General features: G+C 59.4%; 2 protein-coding genes across 9 annotated transcripts in view; one reads left to right on the forward strand and one right to left on the reverse strand.

Annotated features, from left to right (window-relative positions):
• The window catches only part of LOC125621589 (alpha-tubulin N-acetyltransferase 1), a 35,559-nt gene extending 24,192 nt beyond the window's left edge, over window positions 1-11,367 (forward strand). For 2 of the 7 annotated variants that reach the window (XM_075119532.1, XM_075119533.1), the window contains one exon: window positions 7,585-7,795. In XM_075119532.1, coding sequence (XP_074975633.1) covers window positions 7,585-7,642 — 58 coding nt within the window. In that variant the 3' untranslated portion in view covers window positions 7,643-7,795. Of the gene's footprint in view, window positions 1-258; window positions 3,473-7,584; window positions 8,095-9,135; window positions 9,225-9,648; window positions 9,850-10,830 lie in introns of those variants that run through there. The other 5 variants (XM_075119530.1, XM_075119529.1, XM_075119531.1 and 2 more) reach the window with 5 other exon arrangements.
• A 733-nt stretch (window positions 11,368-12,100) lies between these two features.
• Window positions 12,101-24,526, reverse strand: DHX16 (DEAH-box helicase 16). Of its 2 annotated transcripts, XM_048818400.2 has the most exons (20): window positions 24,284-24,526; window positions 23,375-23,616; window positions 23,098-23,254; window positions 22,444-22,500; window positions 21,818-22,072; window positions 20,719-20,943; window positions 19,970-20,158; window positions 19,434-19,544; window positions 18,765-18,880; window positions 18,403-18,613; window positions 17,693-17,791; window positions 17,450-17,602; window positions 16,611-16,751; window positions 16,171-16,333; window positions 14,529-14,647; window positions 14,166-14,233; window positions 13,782-13,944; window positions 13,163-13,324; window positions 12,911-13,084; window positions 12,101-12,366 (listed from the first exon to the last, which is right to left on the reverse strand). In XM_048818400.2, exons 1-20 carry the CDS (start codon window positions 24,482-24,484, stop codon window positions 12,238-12,240), a joined length of 3,135 nt encoding a protein of 1,044 aa, XP_048674357.1. In that variant the 5' UTR covers window positions 24,485-24,526; the 3' UTR covers window positions 12,101-12,237. The 2 variants fall into 2 exon arrangements, with proteins under 2 accessions (XP_048674357.1, XP_048674358.1); XM_048818401.1 differs by lacking the exons at window positions 19,970-20,158; window positions 20,719-20,943; window positions 21,818-22,072; ... (2 more) ...; window positions 23,375-23,616; window positions 24,284-24,526 and having other exon boundaries at window positions 18,765-18,869; window positions 19,434-19,530.
• Window positions 24,527-26,067: the final 1,541 nt, after the last annotated feature.

The following is a 26,067-nucleotide window of genomic DNA, read 5'->3' on the forward strand; positions in this document are numbered from 1 at the left end:
CACACCACCTGCCTCCCCTCTGCTGGGATCCCTCCCCGGGCACCCCATGCCACCAGCACCCCAACTTCTAGGACTCCTCTGTGATCCTTCCTCCTCTGGCTTTTGTTCCTCACATGGACCACCTCCCTCGTTGCTGGGAGCCCTCCCCTCCCCCGATCCTTGGCTTGTGCTCCCCACGTCTACCCCCCACCACACTCTAGCAGTATTCGAGGGGACACCCCCCCGGCACTGACTGGTGCCTCCCTCTCTCTATGTCAGGTTGGACAGCACAATGATCACCAGCCAGGACACATCACATCCAGCTCCCCTACCCCAGCCAAGTGGGACGGTCCGTTACTCTGAGGGTACCTCCCTTCCCACTGAGCCGGCCCTGACAGACAGGACTAAGGACCCAGGCGTCCGGGCGGCCCCGGAGTCAAAGCCCTCTGGCCTAGGAGATCCTGTGGACTGCCTCCCTCCACGGCCCAGCAGCAGGTGGTACGACCCAGCCGGGGTGCCATGGGGGAAGCAGCCATCTTGGACGGTAGCGGGAGTGTCACGGGATGCCCAGTGGATCCGCTACAAGCAGGAGTATCGCAACACCAGGCCCTGGTGAGCAGGGGGGCAGCTAGCACTAAGCCAGCATGGCTGCAGAACCCCACGCCTACGGGCCCATCTAGCCCGGTATCCTGGCTCCTCCCTGCTGGGACCAATGGGCCCATGTCGCTTGATATCCCAGTATAAGCTTGATCTTCTACTGGCTGGCATGATTCCCCTGAAATTCTACCTGGTCCATCCCAGCCCTTGGTGGCTTTGGTCTGGAAAGTTTATGAAGGGGTGTCACATGAGGTTTTGGAGAGAGAAAAGGAGGCCCCATGCCCAGGCACCAGCCTCCTTCCCCTCTCCCCCGTGGTGTTTTCACAGGGGTGGTTGGCAAGGAGAGAGGAGCCAGGGAGGGGGTCACTGGATGGAGGGCTCAGAGCTGGAGACATCAGGGAGCTGGGCAGTGGGAAATGTTCTCTCTAAACTCATGTTTGGATGGGAAATTGGGTTTTCGACGAGATGGAATTGTTCCGTGAAAAGTGACTGCACCTTGTGGGGAATTTCCATTCCCTCCCCCCAACACCTCAAAAAAACCTGAAAATATTTCAATTCTGCAAGGCTGCCGCAGTGCCTCATGGGTGTTGTAGTTCAGTTTACTTCTGTCCCCATTGTTGACTATGGACCAGGCTCCCTGGCTGGACTATGCCTCCGATGATGCATCTGCCTCTCTTCCCCAAGAGACTGTGGTGAATCATGGGAGATGTAGTCCTATTAGGAAGCCCAACCTAGGGAAGAACCTGGGGGCATGAGACACCTGAACTACGATTCCCATTATGCAGCATGACCAGGGGCTCCCATGATGCAACCGCCTTCCCTCTCGAAGAGCTCACGGTTAAGGCTGCGTGTCTGTCATGGTCACGGAGGTCATGGAAGTCACAGTGTCTTTTGCAGTGGCCTGTGTTGCTGGCTCAGGGGCTGCCCTTGGCCAGCAGCAGTTTGGGTGTGGGAGAGGGCTCAGGGCTGGGTCAGGGGGTTGGGTTGCGGCACTTATCTCGGGTGGGGGGACTCCCCAAAAGCAGCCAGGGTGTTCCTCCAGCTCCTAGGCAGAGGGGCCAGGGGGCTCTGCACGCCGCCCCTGCTTGCAGGCACCACCTCTGCAGCTCCCACTGGCTGCAGTTCCCGGCCAATGGGAGCTGCAGAGCCAGAGCTTGTGGCAGGTGCAGCACACGGAGCCCCCTGCCCTTCCTTCCCCCTTGCAGCTGCAGGGACATGCAGGCTACTTGCGGAGAGCTGCGCGGAGCCAGGTAGGGAGCCTGCCAGCCCTTCCAACCCACGGGGCACCAGCGGGGATCCCAGGCTGTGCGCTGTCACCCACCCACCCCAGCACCCATGTGGGTCCCAAGCCACGCCACCAGCACCTCCAGTGCCCCCGGACCGCCCCCCCGCAAAGCACCTGCAGAGCCCCGGCCCAAATTTTAGTTAGGGTTATAGTACAGGTCATGGACAGGTCACGGGCCATGTATTTTTATTTACTATCCGTGACCTGTCCATGGCTTTTACTAAAAATACCCATGTCCAAAAGCTAGCCGTATTCATGGTATGTCATGGGAGATGTGTACACTGGCGGCCTAGCCTATAGCAGAATAACCCTTCTGAATGGCAACTCCCATGAGAGACTGGTGCATCATAGGAGATGTAGTCCAAGCAGGTAGCTGGGCCTAAAGACACCCGAACTACAACTCCCATGAGGCACTGTAACAGCTTGTCCAAATCAAAATATTTCACTTTTCAGACTAAATGTTTCCTATTTGAACTTTTGCTGAAAGATTGAATGTTTTCACAGGGAACTGCCTCTCTCCCCCACCCCCTCATTTTCCAACTAATTCTGGGTCAAATGCTGCCATGGGTCATAGCAGAGAACCCAACTGCCCTGCCCAAGATACATTCCTATGGGGGTGGGACATCTATGGGGAGGAGATCCCCCTGCCTTCCTGCTCTCTGTCTTTCATCCCTCATCTAGACACCATCATTCATCTCTTTCTCCGTCTCTCTCTCTCTCCTCCAAGCCTCTCAATGCCCCCCCCCCAGCCCGCTCCCAGACCCCCCACTCCCTGGCTGCTCCTTGTGGGGCATTAGAGTCAACATTAATGGAGAGGGGTGGGGCCAGAGATGGAAGGGGCGGGGTCAATGGAAGGTTCTCAGTATAGGGGCTATGACCCTGACCAGACAGCAGGGAGCCACTGCCTCTTTCCATGGTGCTGCGGATTCCAGGCAGAGAGGAGTGGGATCCCAGTACAGAAAAGGCCAAGCCCCAGTAGGTTGTTTGCATATCCTGGTTATTTAGTGCCATGGGGGTTTTACATTTCCCATCCCGCCGGTTCTGGCCTCTGCACCTGTACGATGGTTTTAACAGCGGCAGGGTGTCGGGCCTTTTAAAGAGAATGAAGTAAACAAACCCGTGAACAGATGGATCTGCAACCGTCCCCCATGATGAGCGAGAGATCTTGTTATTAACCTGAAGCACAAGCACCCACTAACTTCATTAAGCATGTGCTCGCTTGCTTCTTGCTTGCAGCATCATAACGGTTTGATTAAAGCAATTACAGGCAGGATCCTGAGAATGGGATCAGGCAAAAACCCTGGCAGAGTCTTCAAGAGTGGCTTTGAACAGGCACTTGACACAGGATTTGAGTTAGAAGATGGTATTGATGGCTTTCTTCAGAGCAGGAGTTGAGTGGCATTGTGTGCCAAGGAGCACTTTTTTAGAGGACTGGGATTTTGTGCAGTTTTAGGTTTCTCGCTAACTATTTTGGTCATTTTCAGGTATTTGCTATTTTAATAGATACCTGTATTATCGGATGAAGCCATGATTTATGGGCAAGCATGCCATTAAAAAAAGAATTTCAGGTCAGAAATCAGCTCTTTTTAAAAAAAATTAAACGGTATCACGGACTCACAGGACTCGTGCTCTCTCTCGGCTCTGTACAGTCCCTGGGAGGAACCCCCTACAGTGTGACAGCCCTTCTTGGGGGTCCACTCTCTCTCGGGAGTTAAGCCGTAGGCCCCTCCACCTCCTGGAAGCACACCTCTCTGAGCCTTCAGCATGCCTGTCTCTCACCGTGGGCCCCCTCAAGGAGTCCACTCACTCTGGACACCTGGGGCCTCCCCACCCAGAAGGAATAATGGATGCATAAGGATGCATCCCTGATCTCCAGCCTGCAGTGACTCTCAGCCAGCATAAAACAGGAGGGTTTACTGAGTGTCTGAACACAGCATAGGAAACTCTCAGGGCCTCCCTCAGCACAGTTCATCTCGGTCTCTCCTGCATCCTGGTGGCTCTGGCTGCTCTCTCCCCAGTCCAGAAGCCCCCTCCTTCCAGCCGACCATCCTATATCATCTCCCCCAACAGCTCCTCCCCTATCCTTTGTCTTCGGTCCCAGACAAACAGGTTGCCTGGGCCTCCTCTCTTCTGACCTTTGTTCCCCACTGGCTGGAACCAGTGGAGTCAGGCACTGGGGTCCTCTCTCCTTAGCCCTTTGTCCTCCCACTGGCCAGAACTGGCTGACTGCCAAGCTGGGGTGGTCCTCCTGGTCACCAGTCGCTAGGATCTCCCATCTCCAGGCAGTTGTATGGGGTCTCAACTGCTAGGCAAGGTCACACCTGGTCCTCTGTAACAACAACCCCCCCTCTCCCACCACCTTGTTAAGCACACAGGGAAACTGAGACCCACACAGTATTCATGCAAAACTCTTAAGAAAATCCCCCACTTCGTCACACAGATGTGGTGTGTGTGTTTGTGTGTCCCTGATGCTCCATGCTGGAGGGACTGAGACCTGCTCTCTCTCTCTCTCTGTGTGCACGCGTGCGCCAACTGCAGTGTTATTATTATTTATTAATTGTATTGTGGTGTCACCCCATCGGGCCAGGTTGCACACGCACATGATGGAAAGACAGCCCCTGCCCCGAAGGGGTCTCCACCCAAGTCTATGATGCAACAGCCAACCTGGGGGGCTGGGACGGGCAGTGCAAGATGATAGTGAAAAGATGGTGATCAGTCTGATACAGGCAGCTGTCACAACACAGAAGGCACTTGGCTGTTCCCATGGCTCTGCAGGGAGTTGAGGGGGAGGATGGCAGGGTGGAGGGGTAGGAGCGTGAGCTGTGGTGCTGGGGGTTCTGTCTGTGGTCTGCGGACAGAGAGAAGCTACTGTTAAGGCCGCATCCTGCAATTATTTTAATCCTCCTCCTTGGTGGGGGTTTAAGGCCATGTGTTTGTACAGCGCCTGGCACAGGCAAGTCATGGGTTATGAAAGGAAACCCAGGATGCTGCCACAATATATGAAGACTACATTAATTATTATAATGATGAGTGGGAGTCTCGTTCCCAGAGGGGGCCCGGTCACGGAGTGTGGGGGAGTCAGGGCCCTGCACCCACCACTTCCTGGCTTACTTCTCAGCCAGCTAATAAAACAGGTTTATTAGATGATAGGAACACAGTCAAAACAGAGCTTGTAGGTACAGAAAACAGGCCCCCTCAGTCAGGTCCATCTTCGGGGGTAGGGAGGCCAGACCCAAGTTCTGGGCCTCCCCCTGTCTCCCCAGCCAGCTCCAAACTGAAACTCCCTCCAGCAGTCTCACGCCCCGGCTCCTCCTCCAGCCTTTGTCCAGTTTCCTGGGCAGAAGGTATCACCTGGCCCCGACCCCCTCCTGAGCTCAGGTTATGAAGGGCCAGCCTTTACGGGCTGGCCCTCCAGTATCATCCCTCAGTGAAGTCACACCCTTATCTCCCATCACCATCTAGTATTAATGCAGACGGTAAACTAATAAAACTCCCGTGCAACATTATCAGGATAATACTCCCTATGCTGCCACAGGCCCCTCCTCAGGGAGGGGGACCACACATGGGTGGGATTCAACTCCCAGGCCACCCATAGGGAGACCTGGGGGAAGGATGGAATGAGATCTACAGCAGCAGCCAGTTGAGGCTCCTCCGTCCCCCTCCAATGAAGTCCCGCCCACCATGAGTTAAGCTCCACCCCATGGGCTAAGCCCCTCCCTCCAATGAGGCCCCACCTCTGAGTGGTCCTGCCCTAACTAAGCCCCTCCCCCTTTGGGAGGTAAGCCCCGCCCTCTAATGTGGCCCCTCCCTTTGTGTGTTTTAAGCCCCTCCCTCCATGAGGCTCCACCTCTGAGTGGCCCATGCCCTGCCCCAAATGAGCCCCTCCCCCTTTGGGAGGTAAGACCGCCCGCCGATGTGGCCCCGCCCACTGAGCCAGTTAAGCCCCTCCCACCAATATGTCCCCTCCCCTATTATGGCTAATCTTCCCCCCTGCGTGGATTAAATCCCGCCTCCTAGCTGAGACGCCCCGCGGTGAACATTGTCTCTAATGCGCATGCGTACAAGCCCGCACTTTCCTCCCCTTTTCCGCCTGGGTGGTGTCAGTGCGGACGCGCAAAACTTTTGGACGCCCAGCTTCCTTCGTGCGCATGTGCTATCAACGGGTTTTGTTTTTTTAATCAGCCCCCCCCCCGTGCGCATGCGCTATCTGGTCGCCGGACGGTCACCTTCCCGGCGCGAGGAAGAACCGCTCTCCTGCCCCGGCGCGTGCGTAGTGCGGAGAGACCGCTGCGAGGGAGGGGCGGCGCGTGCGCATGGCGCCTTTCCGGACGCTCGGGCTTTTCTGTGCGCCTGTGCGCCGCGCCCGTTGGTGGCGGCGGCGCGTGCGCAGTGGTCTCGCCGGCTGAGCAGAGCGAGGGAGCAGCCGGGGCCGCCCCGCGTGTCCGTCATGTACCAGCGGAGCCGAGCCGTGGCCGGGCGCCTGGGCCCCGCCGCCCGCTGCTGGGGGCCGGGCTGCCGCTGGGGCGGGGCCCGGTGGGGACAGGGCGAGTCCCCGCGCTGCGGCTACCGGGCGCGGCAGCAAGTGAGTGACGGACGGGGCGGGGCCAAAGGCAGAGGGGCGGGGCTAGGGGCGGCCTGAGGTCAGGGGGCGGGGCTGCGATGCTGGGGTGAGGAGGGGGCAGGGCTGGGGCGGCCTAGGCTGGGGCGACGGAGGGTACGTGGGCTGGGTGCTGGGTCGATATAGGACGCATTGGCTGGGCGCTGTGTCTGTGGAGGATGATTGGGCGGAGGGATGCATGGGCTGGGGGCTGGGTCTACGGAGGGTGCGTGGGCTGTGGGATACAGGATGCATAACTGGGAACTGGGAGTGCATAGGCTGGGGAGTGCAGGGGACAGCAGAGTGCAGAAGTTGGGGGCTTGGGGGGGGGGGTGCCAAGGCTGGGGCCTGGGGGTTTGGAGGATGCTTGGTCTGTGGGGCTGTAGGGGACTGGGGGGTTGCGTGGGCTTGGAGAGGTGGAGGGTCTGGGGTTTGTGCGTGGGCTGAGGGATGCAGAGGTTGAGGACTGCAGAGTGCAGAAGCTGGGACCTGGGTGGGGTGCAGAGGCTGAGGTTAGTCATTGCATGTGGTGAGGGATGCAGAATGCATGGTTGGGGCCTGGGGGTGCAGAGAACTGCAGACTTTGGGGGATGCAGGGCTGTGGTGGGTGCAGGGGCTGGGACTGTAGGGTGATGAGGAGGGGCATAAGACCTGGGGGTTGGGGTGGGGGCCAGAGGAGTGGAGGGGCAGTGGTGGTGACTTTGAGTGTTGAGGATACAAGGGTAAGGTCTGTGGTTTGGCTGGGAATGTGGGAAGCAGGGTTGTGAAATCCATTCCTCTCTAGATTAGAGCTAGAGCTCTAGAGAGAGCTAAAGGTATAAATGTTTTCACTCTTTCCCCCCTGGTTATGTGTCAGCCCCACCCCAGGATTTTGGGGAGGGTTTGGGGGTGCACGTGAGATTGTTCAGTAGGGGATCACACTGGAAGAGAGGGAGATTGTCTATCTTGGGGGTAGGGAAAGGGGATGTGGAGCCTTGGAAGCGCTGGCTCCAATCTGCCCTCTTGGAAGCGCTGGCTCCAATCTGCCCCCAGGTCAGGGGCACTGGGAGATGGGGTCCTTACAAGGGAAAGGTCCCAACAGAATCTCTGAGTGGTGTCAGTCCCTCTAATCCCTTCTCCCTTCCAGGACCTGGTCTCCTGCTGTGAGAAGGCCCCCCAGGCGCTGGGCCCACCCATGGCCCTGAAGTTCCACTTGACACTGGTGGAGCAGCAGGTGGAAGCTGCCAGGACTTTGCTGTTGCCCCCGCCAGGGGCCGACCTGGTGGGTGGTACTTTCCCGAGTGCATCGGAGCAGAAGCTGAGCCTGCACGAGCTGCTGCAGGGTCTGGAGCAGGGGCTCCCCTGCCAGCCTGCTGCCCTCTCCCCTCTGGAGGGCATGGAGGCCTCTGTCACCACAGTGGATGGGCAGCGGGAGGACGATATCACTGTGCAGGAGGGCACTGGCTTGGACAGCTCCTCCCTGGACTCTCTGTACAGCCTGTTTTACGGCAAGCCCTGCTGGATGCCCTGCCAGGCCCTCGCCCCCTTCCAGGCCACTGCTGGCACAGCCAACAGTGCCACCTCTGGCTCACCCGGGAACCATGACCCCAGCATGGAGGAGCACCTGGCTGTCATGTATGAGAAGCTGCAGCATGAGGTACGCCACGGCCCGGATGCCTGTCCCCTGCCTTTCCGGTGGGTGGGCTGCCTGGATCCTCCACCCCTCATTCCCTGTTCTCCCCTGCCTGCGTGCCTGGCTTCTCCATCCCTCGTTTCCCCTGCCTGCTGCCCGGATGCCTGGGTTTTCTTCCCATCTCTGCTGGACACTTTTCCTGCTAGCATTTGCCAGCCCCAGGCCTGTAGGGCGGCTCCTATTTCTGTTCCTCCTTACACAGCTGAACCTTCCAGCCATCTGGGCTCTCCATAGCAGCACCATGTGACCTGCCGGCTGCTTTGAGGGGTCACACAGCTGCAAGGGTCCTCTGAGCTCAGCCTGAATGAGGAACTGGCAGGAGCCTTGCACTCCAGGCTAGGGAGACCCCTTCCCTCCTGGGGGCAAAGGGAATCCATTGTTGGGGCAGAGAGGGCATTCCTGGCAGGGTAACCCCTCCCCATGCAGCACCCCCTGCCAATCTGCTTCAGCCCTGCACTTCAACATGTGCCCTTTAGGGGGCAGAGGAGAGCGCACATCAGTCCCTGGCCTGTCTGCTGAGGCTGCTAGAGGGGGTCGGCTAGGGCGGCTTTCCTATACACAGGCCCCATGTGCCACTGTGGGATCTTAACTCTGTCAGAGCAGCCCCTGAACCAGCCAGTAGGGGGCATCCTGCCAGGGTAGGAGTATGGCATGATCACTTGTATTACAGTAACACCTAGAAGGCCCACCCAATCAGGGCCCCGGCGCACCGGGCGCTGCCCAGACACACAGCGAGAGACAGGCCCTGCCCCAGGTGAGATCAGGGCCCCGTTGTGCTGGGCGCTGCACAGAGGCACAGGCCCTGCTCTGAAGAGCTCACACTGTACATAGACAAAGGGAGGATTATTCTCCCCAGGGTCCGGGGAACCGATGCCCAGAGATTCGTGTCTTGCCCAACAGCACAATGAGTCGGTGGTTGAGCTGGGACTTGAACCTGGCTCTCCTGGCTCCCCGCCTGGTGCCTTCCCGTGGCCCACCTTCACTCTCCCCCTCGTCCTCCCGCAGCTGCCGAATTTCTTCCTGAAGGTACCTGACTACGGGATCTACTCCCAGGACGTGGAGTTTGTCAACGAGATCCTGCACTTGAGAACTCGGTCAGTGCCAAGTTGGGGGTGGGCAGTGGACCAAGCCTCTCATCTTGGGGGTTGGGTGGCAGGTGGGATCAGCCCATTTTTCCCATGGGGGGGAGTGGAGGTTAGGGGCTGTGCTACCACCCTTGCCGTGGGGGAGTGGTGGGACCGTCCCACTTTCCCTTGGGAGGGAGGATTGACTCAGTTCCTCCCACGGAGGAAGGATGTTGGGGTGGCAGGGAGATGAGACTATGGCCCTCTGAGAAGGGTTAGGCCTGTCCCACTCTTGTCCTGGGGGCGGGTGGGACCGGCCCATTCTTCCCACGGGCTGGGAGGGCTTGGACTGGCCCATGCTTCACTTGGCCCAGGGGTGGGTGCCACATTGGGATCCCCTCAATCCGGAGGCCCCAGCCTTAGCCTGACGGCTCTCCCCCTCCCCCCCCACCAGGGGCCGAGCCATGTACCAGCTGGCACTGACCCTGTGCCGCCTCGTGGCCTGGAACTACTTCGCCAACATGCGGCTGGAGGTGCTGAAGCTGACGCAGCACCCCGAGAACTGGAGCATCCAGGCCCGCTGGCGCATCACGGGGCTCCCCTTCCACGTCCTCATGCTGCGCTTTTACAAGAGGGACAAGAGAGAGCTGTACAGGTGAGAGCCCGGCTTGGGACCCTGCCCCCAGCCTCCCTCAGTGGGTGTGGTGGGCATGGCTTGGCTGGGGGGGCTGTTGTACAGTGCGCCCTGCTCCTCTCTCAGTTCTCATGAGCTGAGCTGCCCTTTCTCCTTCCCTGCTGGGCTTTGCAGGGCCATGACCTCCCTGAGCCAGGGCTAGGGCCAGTTTAACCTCAGCACAAAGCAATGCCCCTGCTGACCTCAGAGATGGGGGAACTTCCCAACCCCAAGGACTGCTCCCCTGGCTAATGGGGTCTTCCCCGGCTGCTCCCAGTGTGTGGGGGGGTATTCTCTCTGCCTCCCAGAGCCACTGCCTCTGAGCTGCTTGAAGCCCTAGGATTTGGTATTCCCCTGGACTAAGTCCCAGCATCCTCCTCCTCCCCCCCACCCCCATGGCCCTTAGAGCAGAGGTTCTCAAACCGGAGGGCAGGCCCTTTTGGGGGGGGAGTTATAGGTGGGGAAAAAGGCCTTACTGTACATGTTTTACCCACAGCAGTGAGTAACTAGCAAAGCTGATTCAGTGGTTCTCAAGTTGTGGCCCACTTGTGGCTCACGTGACACCCTTAGGGCCATAGGGGTAGTACTGGATGCGGCCCACACTGGTAAATAGGTTGAGAACTGCTGCTCCAGACATATCAGGCCCTCAGCTGGCGCTGTGCATTGTGACAGATTTCTGTTCAGCTCGCTGCCATCTGTATGTTAACTCGTTTGCTACGAGGTGGCATGCACGTTTAATTGTCAGCATGGGCCACAATCGCAGGTTTGCATTTGCTCTTATTACAATGGATCGTTGGCTCATTTGTGCAACAGTTACAAAAACCTCAAGTTTCAAGGTGTGATCACAAAAGTTTTGAGAACAGCTGCCTTAGAGATGCAGTGCCCCCCACCCAACCAGGCCCAGAACCTCCCCCGTAAGCCTTGCACTAGATCTGACTGTCCTTTATTCTACTCCACTTCCAGGACCTATGACGCCTATTCCACTTTCTTCTTGGACTCCAGAGGGCTGATCCGCTGTCACCGGATAGACAAGGTGAGTGCTGGGGCAGGTGGCTTTGCTGTCTCTGGGAGCAGAGCCAGGGCACTACTGTGCAGGGTCCTGGCAGATGACCCACAAAAACAGCTGCCCCAGCGTTTAATGCCTGCCCGTCTCCCCTCCATGCAGCTGATGCCATCCCAGCCGCCTGTGGCCAAGGTGAAGAAGCTGCTGGTGGCCGCCCTGGTTGGCTTGGGCCTGTTGGAGCACAGACCTTCCCTGCAGCTGCTCTTATCTGCCCTGGCTGGCAAACAGCAGGGGGGCGCCAGCGGGCTACAGGGACAGCTGAGCCAGCCCCAGAGGAAGCCAGACTCAGCCTGGATGTTGTGACTCTTGTGAGCTGATGTTGCCTTGAGGCACAAAGCCCAGCCCACTGCATGGTCTGTGCCCTGCTCCCTCCCTGCCAAGCACTGTAAAGAACCACTTGTAACTTAAACTGTACATAATAAAGCCCTGTGGAGAGATGGCTGGGCTGGGGCCAGCTGGGGGGGCGTCTAGGCCTGGAGACAGCAGGTGCTGTGGAGTCATAGGCAAGCTGTGGGACACCAGCATCTCGGTAGTGAATGGGGGAGCTGGAATTCAACACATAGGGAGGGCTCATGGCTGAGGAAGCACCTGGGGGTGAGAATGGGGCCTGTTTAATCCCAATACAAAGCAATGCTCCCTGTTGACCCCAGAGACAAGGCAACTTCCTTGCCCCTAGGGCTACCCCTCCCCTGGTGGGATCTTCCCACAGGGGTGGGAGAAAAGGGTTGACTGCTGAGAGCACATGGCAACCCCCTGCTGGGTGCCTCTTACAGTAGCCCCAACACAGCTGTAAATTCCTTGACCCCACTCCCCTCAGGGCCCAGGAGTCCTGATTCCCACCCCCCCACTGGAAAATTACAAACAAGCTCAAACCTCTGCAGAGAGCAACCCCCTGGCAACGATAGAGCCTGGGGGGCTGACAACAGCTGCCCTCAGGTGAATTCCAGGGCCACGGGGAGAGAGAGAACCCACCAGTGGGGCAACGAGGCAGCAGGAAACTCACGGGCAAGCACAGGGCTCAGCTGTCACTCGTGACGGGCAGCCTGGGTAGGGTGTCCATTAAAGGCTGGAAGTCCTCTTGCCTTAAACTTACACCGCACCAGGGAGCCAGATGGTCTCCCAAGGGTGGCCCAGCTCTGAGCGTGAGGAGGGGAGACGACCAGGTCTGGCTTAATTAAAAAATCGCTTTGTTTCTGCTGCCCTCCTTGGGCAGAAAATGCTATACAGCTGTACAGAGTCCATAGAAAGGGGATAGCTTCCCCCCAAATAACCCAGTCCTGGGGGGCCAGCTTCGGCCTCCAGGGCCTCTAGCCCAGCTCCTCCCGCGTCTTGCCCATTTTCTTGGGCAGCTTCTTAGCAGAGGCATCCTCCAACTCCTTCGCCTTATAGTAATGAGGGGCCACCTCCAGCAGCCATGTGCTGTCAATCTCTATGACCTGCAGGAGGGAGACAAGGGGTCAGCAAGTGCCCCCTTTGGTGCAGCGCCCCCTAGTGGACGAGGGTACAACCAGAGGGAGCTGGGCAGTAGTCCAAAATGCCAGGACTAGCCCTTTAAATAAATCTGAGACTTCATTAGCGTAAAAGAGGTGGAGCTTTTAGCCCAACTCTGCCCTCAGCAGGAAGTGGAAGGGGCTAACACTGATCAGAGGTCCCACAGCAGGGGCTACCCCTCTTCAGTGTGTCCCCTCCCCAGAGGACAGAACAGGAAGGGGACCCTCTGGTGGCTGGAGGGTACGGTGCAGCAATATTAAGTACAGGGCTGGCTTCCCCAGCCATCCTGTATGGCCCCAGCTGGAGTAAGCTCTACCCAAGCCCTGCTGCCCATGGTCTCTCCTTGGCACCATCGTACCAGGGCTATAAGCCCCTCCCCTCTAGGCCCAGGCTGGGGAAGCATCCCACAATGTTTTGGGCTACCCCACTCCAGGCTCCTGCCCCAGAGACGGGAGGCCCAGCATGTCCCACTGCGGGCAGCAGGTGTACCTGTCTCATGAACTCTTTGGTGGTGAAGACCAGCTCGTGGTAGATGAGCCAGCGGGGCTGCTCCTCGAAGAGGCAGCTGTTGGGGTGGACGAAGACAGTCTGCTGGTGCTTGACCGTCTTGTAGCCGGTGCGGGTCAGGCGGGCCGTGTGGTAGAAGAAGCCAGCAGTGATGGCCTGGGAAGGAGAGCAGGGAGGGTCAGCGAGGGTCAGGGAAGGTGAGGGTGGGGCAGGGAAGGTGAGGGTGGGGGCTACCTTGCGGATGGGAACATAGTCTCCCTCGCTGGAGGTGAGGTCCACCTCGATGCGCTCCATCAGCCCCTCCAGCTGCTCCCGCACATCCCGTGCCCGCCTCATGGAGCGGAACTGGATGAAGTTCTCGTAGCACCACTGCATGGAGAAAGCGCTCTCCACCCACTGGGGGTGGGGTGGGGGTCAGAGGCAGCTGTGAGCCTGGGCTCCCTGCAGGGTGTACCCCGCTGGCTAGGGCAGCTCAGAGACCCTGTACCGTAACCCAGTCCCCAGGACAGGGACTGGATTGGAACCAGTGCCCCCACAGGGAGAGGGGGCCCATATCACATTCCCCTCCAGCCTGGGGCTGGATTGGAGCCAGCACACCCAGTGAATGGGTGGAGGAGGAGAAGGCCCTATGTCGCATTACCCCTGTGCCAGCCAGTCCCCTGGACCATGAGGGGAGCCAGTGCCCCCTACGGGGGAGGGGGGAAGACCCATCTCCCATTCCCCATCCCCGGGCCAGCCAGTCTCCCACCCTGGGGCTGGATCGGAGTTGGTACCACCTAGGGGGAAAAGGGTCTGTCCCCAGTCCCCCCACCCGCAGAGGGGAAGGCCTTGTGTCCATTCCCTGCCCCCTCACCTGGGTGTAGACGTTAAGCAACACCAGGTGGTCCCCGCCGGGCAGGAAGAAGTTCATGCGGGCATTGTCAGCGTGCACCACCTTGTCCTTGGGCCGGTAGAAGATGGAGTTGTTGACAGACAGCATGGCCGCGATAGAGAGGATCTGCTCTGAGCACTTGTACCTACAGAGCCCCGTGGGGGAGGCAGTGTTAGAGAGCAGGGTGGCCCTACCCCCAGAGAGCTGACCAGAATGGGGCTTGGGAAACATGGCCCTTCAGGGCCCTAAGGCAGCTGGTGAGCCTGGGGTGGGCTGCGGCCCGGCACCTGAGCCTGGGTTGAGGTGAGTGAGGAGCTGGGGATAGGGGACACTAGAGATTTTGGAGAAGAGGAAAGGGGGACTCACTGCTCCGAGGCCAGGATCATCTTGGACAGCATGGGGTCCACGGGCAGCTCTGCCATCTTCCGGCCCAGCTGGGAGAGAGATGGCCATTAGAGACTGGTTCCCCCACCCGCTATCCCATCTGCTGGCCACCCTGGATCAGACCCAGGGACCCATCTAGCTCTGCCTTTCTCTCCCCAAGACAGCCAAGACGTCCCCATGCTGCGGCTCACTGGTCAGCATTATCCCAGAGGGACGGGTGTGTGTGATTATTCCTTCCTGACCCCCAGGCATGAGGCTCAGATCCTGCCCTGGAGCATAGGGGTGTCCCAGGTCCCAACATGCAAAGGTGCCCCAGCCGTGGGAGGATCCCCCCACCCCCCTTACCTTGGTGAGCTCCCCGAGGTGGTTGAGCGCGCCCAGGGCATACAGCTGCTCCAGAGCCAGCACCAGGGTCTCATGGGGTGGCGGGTCCATGAAGTCAAAGTGGATGAGGTCATTGATGCCTGTGGGGGGAGGGGGGCAGGCAGGTGGGCTGGATTTAAATCAGCAAGCAGGAAACCTCAATTGAAGTCACCGCTCTGCCTCTTGTTTTGCGTTGGTACTTTGTAGTTATTTGCCTAAAGCCAGGCTGATCCTCACTGGTTGAAAACTGTTAGAACATGCCGGTTTGCATCCCCAGCTGGCCCTCACAGTAAGGGGGCGCTTCTTTTTGCAAGCCAGGACACACTAGATTGATACACCTTTATCTAAGCAATTAGAAGCTTCACTTCCATTAGGATTCTTCATTTTTACATTATTTATGATGTTAGAAAATGGCAAAGGACGCATCTCCAGTTGATGAACTGTTTACCTGTGATGTGTGTCAAGCAGCATTTTGGGATGGAAATTGGAATTGAATTTTGGTATAAAAACCAGCATTGTAAAGCTGTCTGAAATGTGCTGGAGCCGTAAGAAATAAATGTTTATTTAAATGTTATTTGCACTTAGAACTAACCGATTTGTTAACTAAAAGGAAGTACTGTCTGTTAGTGAATTGAACTGATTGTTTCCGGTGCCCGTAGGCGTCACGACTTTAGAACTAATAGATCTCATCCTCACACACCTGGATTTTAATCCATGGATGGGAAGAGGAAAACACCACCTCACCCAGAGGCCACCAAACTGTGGGGCATGCCCCGCTAGGGGGATGTGAAGGAACATTGGCCGGGTGCAGCGGGGCCCAGGCCAGCCCCCACAGGGCATAGGGAGGGAGCACCACCCAGCCCCTCCCCTCCCCCAGCTCTTCTCTGGTCCCACCCCCAGCTGTGTCTCTGGCCTCATTCCTAGCCTCAGCACAGCTCTGCTCCTGGCACCGGGCCGAGCTGCCAGCTCCCACTGCAGCCCGGCTACAGCTCGGCTCCGCTCCTGCCCCCAACCCCAGCCTTGGCCCATCTGCAGCCCCACTCCTAGCCCCAGCCCCACCCTAAGTGCAGCCCCAGCCCCCTTTTCCCTGTCCGCGTCCCAGCTCCTTGGGGGATTGGGGGGCACACGACCCGCAAAAGTTTGGGGTCCGCTGACCTAAATATTTAACTTGGAACGGCCAAGTCATTAGACTGAATCCCATGAACAAGGTGAAATGACAACAATATTCTCTCTGCCCCTGCAAAAGATGCTAGAGCCAGCTTAGCACTTCAGCGCTCTCAGGTGCTCAGCCAGAGACAGCCACGAATGCAGTGGTGTAACTGCTTTTAAAAGTTCAGCCAGTGTCGCTGCTTGGCTGTTAACATAATTTACGCTCAGCAAAGCAGCGGATGAGATGAAGCTGAGGCCTTAACCCAGGCTGTCAACCCTGCAGATTTAATGTTAAATAGGTGATTTCTGAAAATCAACCAGCATTTCATTTAAATGAAATGGAATAGATTCAAACAAAAACAAACATGATTTTTATCCTTCTTGGGGCAAGCTCCACCCCTCTGGGACCTACTCACCCCCGGCAGGCCCCACCTCCCTGGGACCTTCCCGCCCCCCCAACAGGTCCTCTCCTCACCCAGACTCTTAAGCAGCAGCACCACGTTGCCCAGGTTGGTCCTCTGGATCTCAGGCACCGTGGTCTCCTCCATCTCGTTCTTGTAGGCCCAGGCAGTGTAGAGGCGGAAGCATTTCCCGGCAGCCACGCGCCCGGCCCGCCCAGCTCGCTGGTTGGCGGAGGCCTGGGGAGGGGGAGACAGGTGTGAGATGAGAGCATGTGCGGGAAGATACAGGACCCTCTGACCCCATGTGAAACCCTGTAACCTGGGGCTCAGCCAGGCCCTATCATCATAACATGGGAAATGGGGAGGAGAGAGGGATGGCCTGTATCTGGAGCAGGTGTTGGGGCTGTGGAGAAGTCCGCATACCCGGGAGCAGGGCATGACTATCAAGGACTCCAGGCTGGGGCGGGCGCTGTACCCCAAGGGGGATGGTTAGCGGGGCGGGGGGGTCCCATACCCGGGAGCAGGGCGTGACGATCAGGGACTCCATGCCGGTGCGGGCATTGTAGCTCTTTTGTTTGCAGAACCCTGGGTCGATGACGTAGATGATCCCGTCAATAGTCAGCGAGGTCTCTGCGATGTTAGTTGCCACGACGACCTTTGAGGGGTGGGGAGACACCTCATCAGCTGGGGCGGGTGGGAGAAGGGGTCAGGCAGGCCAGGCCTACAGGAGACACCCTAGGGTCCCCCCGTGCAGCAGGCTGGACAGGCTGGGCCCCTGGGCCTGTCAGTCAGTCACAGCTGCTGAGCAGCGATTGTGGGGGAGGAGCGTATGCACCCAAGCACCGCCCCCTCCAGAACTCCTCCTCTTTATAGTCCTGCCCTTTCAAAAACTCCTCCCTAAACTACTAAGCTCCTCCCTTGCTGCCCCAACCCTTCCCCTCCCCAGCCACCAACCCCTGAAGTCACATCTCCAGAGCTGTAAGCCCCACCCACTCAGCCATCTACCCCATGTAGCCATGCCCAGGAAGCACTAAGCCCCTCCTATAAACCCAGCTACCCTTGAAGTCACGCCCCCAAAGAGCTAAATCCCATCCCCTAAGCAATCTACCCACGAAACCACACCCCCAGGCCTCTAAGCTCCTCCCACAAGCTCATCTGCCCCAAAAGCCATGCTCCCAGACCACTAAATCAGCTACTCCTGAAGCCATGCCCCAGAGCTCACAGCCCCTCCCCATAGGCCACGCCCAAGCCCATCTGTCCCCCTGAAGCCCTGCCCCAGGGGTGTAAGCACCTCCCCTGCATCCCTACACTCCCAAGCCCCAACCCTAGAGCTCCAAGCCCCCCCCACCTCACCTTCCGGGCCCCGGGCGGGGTGGGCTCGAAGATCTTGGCCTGCATGTCGGAGGGCAGGTTGGCGTAGATGGGCAGCACCAGCAGCTCAGAGATCTTGGACCCCAGGCGGCGGCAGCGTTCCTGCAGCATCTCGCAGCAGGCCTCGATCTCCTCCTGCAGGGGGCGGAGCCAAAGTTGGGGAGGGGGTTCAGACACTGCAGGGGTCGGGCCAGGCCCTGTAGGGGGGCGGGGTGAGGCACTTACCTGGCCGGTGAGGAAGACCAGGATGTCACCGGGGGCCTGGGTGACATGGATCTGCAGCACCGACACCACGCAGGCCTCCAGGTAATCAGCCTCGGGGGCCTAGAGAGGGGTCAGAGCTCAGCTCCCGCCACTTCCTGCCTCACGGCATGACTGGAGCCTTCCTCACCCCACTCCCTCAACATTTGGACACTGCTCCCCAGGCCCCACCCTCCAGCCCTCCTCTCTGGGTCTGATTGGCCCCCTGGCTGCCTGCCTGCCTCATGTATGCCCCACATCCAGATCTCTCCGTACCGCCCCCTGCAGACCATGCCGCCATGCTCCTGACCCACCTCCTCCTGGCCATGCTGCCCCCTCCTAGCCACACCTTCCACCCCCAGCATCCCCTTAACAGTCCCCCCCATGCCTTCCCTTGGGTCCCTCCTCCCAAAAAAAATACTCTCCCACACCACCCCTCCTCCCAGCCTCACCTCCAGGGTCCCATTCCCCATCGCCCTCTCCTGGCCACGCCTCCCCGCTAGGTCATGCTTCCCCTCCCCACAATACTCCCCCCATCCCTCCCGCTCCTGGCCACAATCTTCTCTATTCTTCCCCAGAACCCCTCCACCCACAACGATCCCGCCAAAACACCCCCATCCCTTAGGGCCTTCGCGCGGCCAGCGATCGCGCCATGCTGCCCCCGAGGGGTCCCCCATCCTCCCCCACACCCAGACCTTGGTGTAGAAGATGTCCACGGGGAAACGGCGCCCAGGGATGCGGAAGATGGGCGCGTCGTCGAAGAAGGTGGAGAAGCGCTCGGTGTCCAGGGTGGCGCTGGCGATCAGCACCTTGAGCGCCGGGCGGAACCGTGCGATGTCCTTGATCAGGCCGAACAGGATGTCGGTGTGGAGGGTGCGCTCGTGGGCCTCGTCTATGATGATCACGCTGCGGGAGAAGGAGAGGGGGGTGTGAGTGCGTGAGAAACGGCCCTGCTCCCTGTAGCACAGTGCCCCCTAGCGCTGCACAGGAGCCAGTACTGACTGCCGGAGGAGAGCGTCCCAGCCCTGCCCCCCGTCGCCCCCCCAGCAAGGCTCACCTGTAGCTGGAGAGGTCGGGCTCAGTCAGGAACTCCCGCAGCAGCATGCCATCCGTCATGTACTTGAGTAGCGTGCGCTCCGACGTGCAGTCCTCAAAGCGGATGCTGTAGCCCACCTGCCAGGCGGGAGGGATTAGCCCGAGCTACCGCAAAACCACTGGCCAACACCAACGCAGGGTGGCTGGCACCTGTCGGCCAATGAGAGCGCTCCATGGTCCCGCTCGGGGCACTGTTTTACAGTGAGCTTCTTCTGCCGCAGTCAGCTCCAAGGGAGGCCCGGCTTTGACCGCATGGAGAACCGAAGAGAAACAAGGAGACCGCCCGCATCTTGGGGGTGTGTGTGTATGCGCGTGTGGGGCTCCCTGCTGGTCTGGTGTGGGAGGGGTCAGAGGAATGGACTCAGTTAATTGTAGTCGCAAGGAAAGGGACAAGGGCCTTTCCCCTCCATGGGGCATCAGCTCCCAGCTGGTCCAAGGGCACGGGGACTAGCTGGCTCAGGGGAGTGAGAAATGGGACACAGGACCTTTCCCTGATCCAGCCCCAGGGCAAGGGGACTGGCTGGCTGGCCAAGGTTGTGGGGAAAAGGACATGGGGCCTGTCCTCTCTTAAGGGGGCTGCCTCCGGCTCAGGCAGGCGGGGAAGGGGATAACGAACCCACCAGTCACATACCTCGTTACCAAGCTTAACTCCCATTTCCTGGGACACTCTGGCCGCGACGCTCATGGCCGCCACTCGTCTGGGTTGAGTGCAGCCAATCTTCATCCCCTTCTCCGTATACCCCTGACAAAGGAAACGAGAAGGTCCAGGGACTGGATGGAAATTCCCTGGGAGCAGCTGCCGCAGCAGAAATGCAGCTGCTTCTGGGGTGGGGCAGACGGATAACAGCCTCACCGTCACGCTGCACAGGAATAGCTCACCTGGTGTGGAGATGCAGCCACCTCTGGGGAGGGGTGCAGCTGGGGTCAGCACTGACTGTGAGGGGAGAACATCCCCTGCTGAACCTCCCATCCCCCTCCCTGTGGCACAGCGCCACCTAGTGCCTCCCCACTGCACTGCGGTCAGCACTGATCATGGGGAAACAGCGCCCCCTACTGAACCTCCCAGCCTGCTCCCTGCAGCACAGCGCCCCCTAGCACTGGGGTTAGCACTAACTAGGAGAGGAGAGCTCCCCCCCACTCCCAGCTCCCGTCCTGCCACGCGGTTACCTCCTCGTACAGGTACTGGGGGATCTGTGTGGTCTTTCCGGAGCCCGTCTCCCCCTCGATGATGAGGATCTGGTGCTCGGCGATGGCCGCCAGCAGGTCCTGGCGGTAGGGGTAGACGGGCAGGCTGCGCCGCACCTCCTGCATGGACAGCTTCCGCCGCGCCGCCTCCGACAGCTCCGACTTCTCCTCCTGAGCAAGGGGCCGGGACACCGTCAGCTCAGCCACCCGTCCCTCCACCCGGGCTGGGGGACAGCTGCTGGATCTCCAGATGGGAGACAAACCCATAGAGTTCTCGGTCCTCCCGGTGCCAGAGAGGACCAGGAGACACTCTCTTGGGGGCAGAAGGGAGCTAAGCACCGTGCCATGTTCAGCTCTCAGCCTCCCTTGTTCAGACAGTGGGTGGAGGGAAGGGGTTTGGGATGGGGATGCCTGCCCTGCTGCGGGGCTGGGCTGAGACCTGGTGACTTGTTACATCTAGATGGGAATGATCCTTCTATGCCTCACCCCCAAGCCAGCCAATCCCCCCAGCTGGGGCTGGATTGGAGGGGATGCCCCCTAGATGGGAAGGGCCCCATGTCCCATTCCAAGGCCCCCAGCGTGGGGCTGGATCAGAGCCAGCAACCCCTAGAGGGGAAATGCCCCATGTCCAATTCCCCCCCCCCCCCCCCCCAAGCCAGCCAGTCCCCTGCCCTAGGGCTGGATCAGAGTTGGCACCCCCTATAGGGGAAGGCCCAGCCCCCATCTCTCACCTTGCCCTGGGCCGTGCCCTGCATGTGCACAGCGCTGACGAAGTGGATCATCTCGTCCTCCTCCAGCACAAACTCGTAGTCCTTGCAGGGGTGGCGCTGGCCGGCGTCACGGGCCCCGAAGCGCAGGGCAGCCGCCCCGATGTGATCCTCCTCCCAGCGCCGCTGCTCGTCCCGCGGTGTGGCGCGCTCATCTGCCACCGGCTCCTCGTAGCGGTCGGGGATCTTCTGCCGGGGGAGGGGTGGGCGGGAGAGGCAGGGGTTGAGTCATGGCACAGGGGACAACTGCGGGGGCAGGGCCAGGGAGAGCCCATCTCTGGGGAAAGTCTGACATCCGTGCGTGGTCTGGGGGTCAGCATTCAAGGGTCACCCCGAGACTGGAGCAGGGCAGACGGCAGGGCAGGAGGGGTCACAGCCCAAGCTGCAGGGGGTCCAGATTTGAGTCCCCACCACAATCCTTCCCCTTGCAACAGCCTGAAACTGGCCCTTCCTTGGGGAACCCCCCCACCAGTTCAGTACAACCAGCCCCAAGGGGGAGATGTTGCCCAGCCAGCCATGCTGCTAAGGCCAACCCTCCCTCCTCCCAACAAGGGGACCACCCCAGAGAATGCCCACAGGGCACGGACCCCTCACCCTGCCAGGTCCTAACCCCCTTCCTTCACCCCCAGGGGACGTTCTCAAGTGGGTCGCGCGCCCATGTCCTGCTGCAGGGGCTGCCATGCGCCCGCTATCCCCCTCCTTCCATCTCCCCAGCCTCTGGGCAAGGACACCTGCCCCTCTCCCTCCCTCCTCCACCATCTTTCTACGGGGCTACCCCCTGCAGATCACATGCCTCACTGGCCCCTATGCAGGGTACTACCAGGAAGACCCCCCTCTGGTAGCATGGCCAACCACCCCCAACCACCAATTCCCCAGCCCCATGACAGGTACTTTGCTGCTGCTCCCCTCACCCCAAGATGGGCACCTTGTGCTGGCTCCCCCCCCACACTAGGTACCTTGCCACAGCTCCCCCAGAGTGCTCCCCTGCCATGCTCTCCCTCAGAGAGTGCCCCCCGCGTTGGGTACCTTCCCACAGCTCCTCCTCTCTCCCCGCAGTGGGTACCTTGCCGCGGCTTTCCTCAGGCATGTAGTAGCGGCTGCTCTTCTCCAGCTTCTCCTGCTCGCCCGCCCGCTTGTAGTCCTTGGCCAGGTCGCGCACCCGGCGTTTGTACTCCAGCTCTCGCCGCTCGGCCGCCGTCAGCTCCAGCTCCGAGAACAGGTGCTCCTCATCCACAATCTCCGCCTCCAGGTCCTCCAGCTTGTCCCGCTCCCGCTTGGCCAGGTACTCCCAGCGCGACTTCTTCCGCAGCTCTGGGATCTGGGGGGGATGGAGAGGGGCTAAGGGCACCAGCTGGGAAGCCAGCACCCCTGGGTTCCAGCCCCAGCTCTGGGAAGGGACTGGGGTCTAATGGGTTAAAGCAGGGGGGGCTGGGAGCCAGGGCTCCTGGGTTCTATCCCCAGCTCTGGGAGAAGATGAGTGTCAAGTGGGTCAGAGCAGGGTGGCTGGGAGCCAGGACTCCCAGGTTCTATCCCCAGCAGGGAGTAAGGGCCTGGGCCAGATGGGCCCTACCGATCTGATCTGGCTGGCGTGGCAAGCACAGAGGAATGCTGAGCTAGATGGGTCTGTACAGCTCCGATCAGCCAGAAGACGAGACAGAGATACAGTAGGAGAAATACAAAGCCCCTCACCATGGTTTTCTTGTCCTCTTCCGCCATCTTCAGTCGCTTCTGCGCCTCTTCGTAGGCCTGCGCCCAGCATCAGGAGGGGGGAGAGACACTGATCAGGTTGTGTGGACAGTCTTTCCCCTCCCCCACAGCTGGCCCCTCTCTGGAGCAGGCCAGGCTACAGACAGACTCCCTAGTGGGAAGGGCCCAGGAATTTCCAGGAGGGGCTCCCCAGCTTGCTGATAAACTTGGAATCTTCTCCTCCTCCCCACAAATCCCTGCCCTCCGGCTCTGCTCCCTCCAGCGCTTGTGGGGTTCACCATCACCCCTTCAGGGAAGAAATCTAGCCGTCAGAGCACAACATAGGAGAGGCAGGTGGCATCGGGGACTCAGGAAAGGATCCTAGCAATGGGTGGGGGGGGTGTGTGTGAAATCCTGGGATAGGATCCTGGAAGTGGGTGGGGTGGGTCAGAAGTGGGATCCTAAGACTGTGGCAATGCAGGGGGAGCTTCAGAGCAGAGAGGAATCCCAGCAGCGGGTGGGGACGCATCCTGGCAGAGGGAGGTAGGGGGCTAGAGAGGGATCCCAGTTGTAGGACATATGGGGTGGGCTCAGGAAGGGACCCAGCTGCAGGGGAGGGGTGGGGGACAGATGCTGGCTGTAGAGACAGGCTCTGACCTTCTTGTCCGAACGCTCCAGGATGTTCCTGGTCTTCTCCTTGTCCTTGCGCTTGACCCGTTCGGCGAAGGCGTCGCGCTCCTCCAGGTCCTGCAGACGCTCTCGCTCACTGCGGTCCCATTCGTCCTCTGAGTCCTTCCCCTCCAGGGATGGCTCCCTGCATCCGGGGAAGGGTAAGACACCACAGTCAGGGCATTAGCCAGCTCCAGGGCCCCCCAGCGCAGGGGACTGTCCCCCCGCTCCACCCCCTGGGATCCCCTGTGGAGGCTACACTCACGGCTCCCGCTCTGCTTCGTTCTCCTCCTCCGACGCCTCCTCCTGCTTCCGGCGTAGGTGTTTGCGTCGCTTCTTGTGCTTCCTCTGCTCGGGCCGGCGCTTGGAGCCCGGGGCAGCCCCCCCATCCCCCTCCTCCTCCTCGCTGTCCTCCAGCAGCTGGTACGAGCGGTTCTTCTGCTGCATGGCCAGGGCCTCTCGCTCGGCCACCCGGGCCGGACGCTCCTGGGGGGCCGAACGTGGGATCTGAGAGTGAGAGGAGAGATGGGGATTAGAAACACTGCACAGTCAGAGCACCCTCTCCGGCCCTGAGCCTTCTCCATAAGCTCCTCCCTTTAGGGCACAGGTCCCGCCCCTGCAACTAGCTCCTCCCCCTTCACAAAGGCTCCTCCCACTTTCACCCCTTCCCTACTAATCCTTCCCCTTCCCACATGGTCCCCACTCCAGTAACCCCTCCCTACATCCTCCTCTTCCTCCCTCCACCTCCACGCAGAGGCCTCACTCCTCTGCTCCTGCTCCCTTTGTTCACAGGCCCTTTGCCTGCAGCCCCACTAACCCCACTTCCTCCCCTAGGCAGCCTCCATGTGTCCCTCCTCTCCCCAGTGCCTTTAGCCCCTCGCCTGAGGCCCCCTTCCCGGCCCTTCCCCCTCCAGTTTGGCCCCATCCCCTCAGCCCCACTGGCCCCGCCCCCTCCAAGTTTGGCTCCCCCCCATTGTGGACCCTCCCCACTCAGCCCCACTGGCTCCTGCCCTCCAGTTTGGCCCCTGTCGCTCAACCCCTCCCCAATCAGTGTGTCCCCTCCCCCCTCAGCCCCATTAGCCCCGCCCCCTCCATTGTGGTCCCTCCCCCTCGGTTCACCAGCCCCGCCCACTCCGGTTGGACCCGCCCCCTCCTCCCCCCCAGCCCCGCCCACCTGTTCCCACAGGCGCTGGGCGAAGGCGCGCACGGCCGGCTCGCTCACGCGCAGGGTCTCGGTCTCCTCCAGGCGGTTCAGCAGCTCGTCGGGGCTGCGGCTGCGCCGGGCCAGGCCGAGCAGGAACCCGACCACGTGCCGCTCGCTCAGCCCCAGCAGCGCGTGCAGCTCCCCCGACACCCAGCGCTCCAGCCCCGCCATCCTCCTCCGCCTGCCTACCCAGCCGGGCCGCCGTACCCCCCCGCCGGCCGCTTCCGGGCCACGTGACCGAACACTTCCGGGGCGCAGGGGCCGATACAGTGCGCCGGCGCCGAGCCGGAATGAGGCATCTGCGCTCCGCCCTTTACCGTAATGACCAATATACGGACGGTTGACAGCTATACCCAAGCCCTGGCGGCTACCGTAATGAACAGAATAGCAACCGCAAGGGAAGAGCTCTGGTCGTAATTACAGGAACATGAGCCTCCCCTTTTGCGGCCGACACCTTACCGTAATGACGGAAATATGAGCCTCTCCTTCTTAGGGCGGGCTCCTTACCGTAATTACAGGAATACCAATTGCTCATTCTCTAGCTGGTTTCGCTACTGTAATTACATGAATAGGAGCCGATGAAGGGAGCTGTAGCTCACGAAAGCTTATTCTTAAATAAATTGGTTAGTCTCTAAGGTGCCACAAGTCCTCCTTTTCTTTTTGCGGATACAGACTAACACGGCTGCTACTCTGACACCGGGCTCCCTAGTAATTGCACCCTGTGAGATGCACCCCGCCACCTGTCTGTTTACAGTAATTACAGGAGCTTGTGTCCCACCCCCGTTTCCAACTTGCATGTCATTGTGGATATACGCACCCCACCCCAGGGTTGGGCATTTTACCATAATTACCATCATACCAGCTGCAGCCATGAGCACAGCCCAATTTGGGTCCTCATAGTAATTTGGTGGGGAGGCACTGCACAGAGAATCCAGGTCTTTACCATAAGTGCAGGTATATGAGTCACAAACCCAAGCTAGGAAGGTACTATAATTAGCAATCTATGATCCACAGGTGCAATTTTGGTCTTCACTGTAATTACTGTAATATAAGCTGCAGCACCAATTCAGGTCTGTACCATAAGTAACAATGTATGGGCTCTAGCATGGATCTGTACCATAATTAACAAAGAACAGATTACATCCAGAATGGGGTTTGCACCAGGGTCCATGCAACAGCACCAAGGGCTTTGAGTCAATCCTCTACCATAATTACTGGTTTATGAGCCTCAGCTCCTATTGGGACCTGTACCATAATTCTGGTGTAGGCTGCACCCTCACCTTGGCTCTTCACTATAACCGCCAGCTTATGAGCCACAACTCCAGTCTATGGTCTGCACCATATAACCTGTACAAGAGCAGCAGCCCTGGTTCTGTTTTCCTTCTTAATTGTTTTATGAGCTGCAGCTGTACTCAGGCCCTCACTGTAATTATACCTACAGACGTGCCACCTCTCATTAAGCTCTTTACCCCAACCAACCACCCTTGCACAAGCCAACATTATTACAATTATGAGCTGCTGCCCTATTTTGGTTCCTTACTATAACTAGATGTGTATCTGCCACATCCATGATTCGGCTCTTTAACATAATTAACTGCGTATGAGTCAGTTTCCTGCTTCCCTCCTTACTGTTACCACAGTTACAAACCTATGAGCTGGCTCCTCAGCTGATATTGTACTGTATTTACTAGCATATGAATCAACTTCCTGACTAGGCTTTTTACCAGATATACAGACAAATCAGCTCCCTATCT

Source organism: Caretta caretta, chromosome 14, assembly GCF_965140235.1.
Source record: "Caretta caretta isolate rCarCar2 chromosome 14, rCarCar1.hap1, whole genome shotgun sequence".
Taxonomy (NCBI): Eukaryota; Metazoa; Chordata; order Testudines; family Cheloniidae; genus Caretta; species Caretta caretta.